We start from the raw sequence: 5,650 nt of genomic DNA, 5'->3' as shown, positions 1-5,650 counted from the left end.
TTACTAATACTAAAAAAAATAAATCTATATTATAAAAAGTAAATCAATGCTCAGTAAAATAAATTAAAATAATCCGTTAAAGAGCTCAGAGTAAAAGCAAGATGTACTTCGCTATTGTTGTAAATTACTAAAAAAAGTGATCTTGTAGTTATAACGAAAATTGTCTAAGTATGAAAAATTAGCTAAAATAGATAAATTTCTAGCAAGTATTGTAATACTGGATATGTATTGTATCTAATCATACAGAGATCATCAATCAACAGAGATAGAATTTAGATTTGTGCTATAAATTCTGTGCGTATGATACATTTTCTATCAAATACAAAAAATAGTGATAATTGGAGCAACAAAATATTTTTTTTATATGAAGAAAAATGATTAATCAATTTTTTTCTTCTTTTTAAGTAACGGTTATCTTCAACAAAAAATATTTTCTTAATAATAATTTTAAAATAATTAATAATAATTTTAAAATATTGATTACAATAAGTATTTTCCTGCATATCGAATGAATATAAATGGAAAATTAACTCTTAAATGTGCCATTGAAGGTCCAAAAGACCCCAAGGCTTTTTCAATCATATTTTATGATTCTGCTGTAAATCGAACTTCTGACTTAAAAATTAAAAATTAAAAAATTGTTTATTTGTTTAAAAAGAGTATGCTTTTTAAATTTGAACTAATTTTAGTATATTTATACAGTAAAATTTCACAATACAATTACATCTTCTTTTAAAAACTTTGAGGTGTATTCAAACAAATTTTCAAAACAAAATATTGAAAACTAAAAATAGTATACACTTTTTGCTATAGAGTCTAATTAATTCCGTGTGGTATCTGTGTGATTTTTTTAATATGTGGCATTTAAAGTTAATAAAAAAACTGATTTACTTTAGCAAGATTCTTATAAAGTCTGTAGCGATTATCTCGAGAAATTTGTAAAAACGAGTGGATGTCGTGGAGGGTTAAAAATCGTTCCTCCATCACGCGTGATTTGATTAATTATTATCCCTTTTCCTCTCCCACAATCGTCACGTGAATATACGGAGACGAATCTATTCTAATTAAAAAGAACGAGATTGAGAGGCTGAGAGATCCTTGAGCAATGTTTCTTTCTACCTAGATCGTCCGAGTAAACAGTTCGAGGTGGAACACCTTTCAAATCAATCGCAGATGGATCTCTTTTTCCACAGAAACCGCTACAGGGGACTCGTAAACGACGGTGGTCAAATAAATATAAATATAATCGAATGAAAGCCTGCAAGTCTCTTGCATCCGTTTGTATAACAAAACTCAACAACGATGACGACGAAGCTCTCCGATATCTCGACGAAAGTCGGAACGAAATGAAGAAAATTAACAGCAAAGCGATGGCTGTCATCATTGATCATTCGAGTTTTTCACTTAAGTTTTATTCCTTTGATATCGAACAGCAATAAATTAGAAAAAAAAAATTTAAGATCTTAAAAAATCGATTGATAAAAGAAAATTTAATTTTTCTTAGAAATTTTTTTGTGATTGTTCGATATCAAGGAACAAAGCTTAAGGACGTTCTCTAAAAAAATCCATTTTCTTTAAGTTTTTCTGAAACTTACAAAATAAGTTTGTTTTAGAGTCCTGAACATATGTGCTTTAAAACTCAATACTCGGAGCAGGATTAAAAATCGAAATATTCCACTTCAAAGTTGAAGCGTTTAAAAAAAAAATATATATATATAGGATTCCTATCTAAAGCTTATTCAAAAGTGATGTTTTTAATCACTGTAAAAAAGTTTTTTTTAACAATTTTTTGAAACAATGAGATATAAACCTTGATATCACAAGGAATAATATGAAATTTGTCTGAATATGGCTTCTAGTATTCGTTTTTAAATCATTAAACAAAGTAAGTAACGCAGTAAGTAAAATCGCTATTTTTTCGACTGGCGGCAGTAGCGAAGAGGCATTTCATATTGTATAAAAAAGCTTGTATAAACACTTTTTATACAAGCTTTTTTATACAATATGAAATACCTCTTCCATTAACACTTATGGAATATCTTATACTTTATATAAAAGTGAAATAAATTATCATAAAAATTTTCATAATGGTGAGCAGTAATGTGCTCATTAAGTTGAGCATAACTGCAGTCGGAGAACGTCCTTAAGTACTCAAATGATCGAACTGATGACAGTGGTGACAGTGATGACATCGTTTCGCTATTAATTTTCCCTATTTCGTTCGACTTTCGTCGAGCTTCGTCATCGTCATCGTCGTCGTCGTTGTCGGGTTTTGTCATACAAGCGGGATCCACGACCTGTTTGTGAAACTCAGAGAGAATTCTTCCTCTAGAATCCACCTTTGAAGAGGGATGTTCGAGCGGTAATTGAGACGATGTCCGATGGGGGTTTGTTTTCAGAAAAAACCCGCCGTGTTACTTCCATTCTTCCCCATCCTGTTGACGTGTTCCGGTCTTAGTCTCCGCGAGGGGCTTTTCCCTTTTTTTTTCCTCTTGCTATCCTTTTGCGTTGGTCGTTCGATCGATGTCATGCCCAAGGGATGATAAAAATAAAGAGGGCAAGCCAGAAACGGAAAAGAGAAAGAGTGATGGAGAGGGAGAAAAACGTAAAAAGTACGTATTACCTTCCGCTAACCAACCAATTTTTTGCGACACACGCGTCCGCATGCGGTTATTACTTTTTATCGCATGAAACGTTTTATTGTCCATTATACTCGGCTATCGGAGGATAGAATGAGCACGTAGATAAATAAATAGATCGAGGAACGGCAGAGAGGAAAAGAGAGTGCCGCAATGCCCATGGACATTTCCGTCGTGAACAACAGAAATAAAAGCGACGAAGAGATCGTGACCAGCGATGCTCTTGTACTCCCCGTCGCATCACCTATTGAATCTTCCTTGTTTATCATCGATTATCGTCCTCGATATCTCTTGGGATGAGTCAACTATCGTCGCAACTATCGCCTTTCTGACTTATTCGTGCATTGAACTTGATCGTGTTGGAAATGCAAAATGACTTAGCGCAAACGAGTCTCTTAAAAGTGACAAATTGAAGAGAATCTTTTTCAATTCTTTTCCAATTCTTACACGAGAGATGATTCGGACATATCAATGTTCGAAATGATATCTTCCTAAACTTCTTAAAGTGAAATTTCACTTCAAAAGAATGAGAATTCTGTTGAAAAAGAGTGAAAATATTTGCACAACATCTCTCACTGAGAAAAATGGCCTGGTTGAATTAAATAGTAATTCTGATGGAAAATGGATGAATCAGAATTTTCTGATTACATCTATAAACTATACTATAAAAATTCTAGTTGAGATAACTAATAGAATTTTGATTAATATAATTATTCTGATAAAAATAAGAATTCTAGTAGATTTTATCAGAAAAATTGTATCGAACAGAATTTCAGTTATCTCAACTAGAATTTTAATAAATTTAATCAGAAAATTCTGATTCGTCTATTTTCAATCAGAAATTTTTTTCAGTGTTAATATGATCGGACTTGCCCTTTCGTTCCTCACTGCATCTAAATGTACAAACCAATCATATTAAAGAATTTTACAATAGTTGTAAAACTGCTTTTTCTGCTGAATGCAATCTCATTAATTTTTAACAGATAAATTATCTTGGAACATATCAAATAGCTATAAAAACATATCTTTATAAAGCGAATGACTGCTTTTGTTCACATTTTGAAGTAATGTATTGAAAAATTAAATTACTACATTTTTATAGTTAACTATAAAAGGAGATAATTACTGGACAGACGAAAAAGAAATGTTCCGTTAAAGTAAAAAGTCGTTCCAGACATCATGATCTGTAACTCGAATCGTTCTTTAGGAGGAAAGTTGGCACGATCTTGTTTAACCTGATAAATCGACCATAGAGAATTCGTTCTCTTTTTAGCGTCTTCGTGGCGCGGCGTTAATTATACTACGCAAATAGTCAAAGGTTAGTCGGAAGGAAGTGGGTATCGGCGCGGTTTGCTCGAAACGGCGCGGCGGATGGGAATAAATTAAGTTCATCCGGCGAAAACGCATCGTCTGTGAATCGGTCTCTACGGTTTACGTGCGTTTAATTAGAGAACAGAGAGCATCTACGACCTTCGCGGAACGTCTTCGACGCCCGTTCACTTTTGTAATAATTCAACGCTCCAGGAAATTACGCACACGCGTAGACCGATTTGATTGAACGAATGAATGAGGATGAACCTGAGACTATTAAGAATTAAAAACTCTCTAATAACAGTCAGAAATAACTTCAATTTTGATTGGTATCGTTATTTTTCAGCAGACTAATGTAGATATAGACTGCACTGTTAAATCTATAGTGTCAAATTTAACTTAATGTTGAGTCATTACAAAACAATAATTATATTTGATATTATACAGTGTCAATTTAAAACTATATAGTATCAAATTGACACGATATAATGTCAAATTTAATTATTGTTTTAATAAAAACTAACGATATATTTAGTAGGAGTAGCGACGACTCACATTAGATTAAATTTAATACTATAATTTTAACAGTATGTGTATCACAGTCATAATATTTAGATATAATACATCTGTGTAGTCATTAGAGAGTTTCTAATAAGAATTTAAAAAAAAAGAATTAAACGCGTCCAAAAGAGATGAATTTATCTCTTTATTGATTTTATCCTAAACTTTCGTATCTCTTTTTATCTTTTATATCGCGAAAATATTAGTGAACCACAGGAACCAACATTAACACAATTTTGGAAGACCGATCCGAATGTTCAGGTGATGAAAAACTCACCCAACACGATTGTCAAGAGAAACGCTGCACTCACGATGGCAATCGCCATGCAGAGGAGCCTCATATTATATATCCCTTATCGCCTCCGCTCGTCCACTTCTATCCTCTTCCTCTTCGCGACCTGCACCTCCTCGTGTTGGTACCAAAGGAGAGCCTACGATCGCATCGTAGTTGAGTCGATTCGCTTCGCGGCGGATCGGAGAAGGCACGGAGACGCGAGTGTATCCGCGCCGATGAACGAAATTTCACGACTGTTTTGTAGTTGAATATGCGACCGGTCGCTCGGAACGTGAAAGACTGAGGAAGGCTCGTGCTGGCCAAGTGATATTAGCCTCGTACAACGGCCCACTCGTGTGCACGGGGCCTCTCCCAGCCGTTCTCTTCACTCCGATGAAAGAGGAACTCGGTCTCTTTTTCCCTCCGCGGTGGAATCCTCCTCGAGGCGAGAGAACGATGCGAGTCGACCTTCTGCCTTCACGCGACGCCGATCGCAACAAAGATTTCATGCTCGCTAAATCTACAAGAGAACATGCCGATTATTTTAATTAATAAATATTAACCGATATATATCCATTAACAGAATAAATATTCATTTTTTTATTATCAAACAAAATCTTGAGTCATTAAATAAGTTTTATGAAGTTTTACTTTACATTTACTGATTATTGTTAAAAATTGTTAGGTATAAGGGCTCTGTCTGATGATCAAAAATATATTTATTCATGTAATTGGATAGTACTATTACCTCACGGTAATTGAGGATAAAATCTTGAGTCTAACAATTTTTTTTAAGTTTATATGATTACTAAAATTTTATGATTATTGTTAAAAATTAATAGATTGATTACTAATTATAATTAGG

At 33.6% G+C, this 5,650-nt stretch overlaps 2 protein-coding genes across 2 annotated transcripts in view; one reads left to right on the top strand and one right to left on the bottom strand.

Annotated features, from left to right (window-relative positions):
- LOC108694449 overlaps positions 1–5,071 on the bottom strand; it is an 84,885-nt gene extending 79,814 nt beyond the window's left edge. The window contains exon 1 of the mRNA XM_018203959.1: positions 4,789–5,071. Coding sequence (XP_018059448.1) covers positions 4,789–4,852 — 64 coding nt within the window. The 5' untranslated portion in view covers positions 4,853–5,071. The remainder of the gene's footprint in view (positions 1–4,788) is intronic.
- The window catches only part of LOC108694448 (RING finger protein 17-like), a 211,676-nt gene that overhangs the window by 195,507 nt on the left and 10,519 nt on the right, over positions 1–5,650 (top strand). The gene's annotated exons all lie outside the window — the stretch shown is intronic.

This window comes from Atta colombica, unplaced genomic scaffold (assembly GCF_001594045.1).
Source record: "Atta colombica isolate Treedump-2 unplaced genomic scaffold, Acol1.0 scaffold12, whole genome shotgun sequence".
Classification (NCBI taxonomy): domain Eukaryota; kingdom Metazoa; phylum Arthropoda; class Insecta; order Hymenoptera; family Formicidae; genus Atta; species Atta colombica.
The sequence above is the reverse complement of the archived record's forward strand: the minus strand, read 5'-3'. Positions and strand labels throughout refer to the sequence as shown.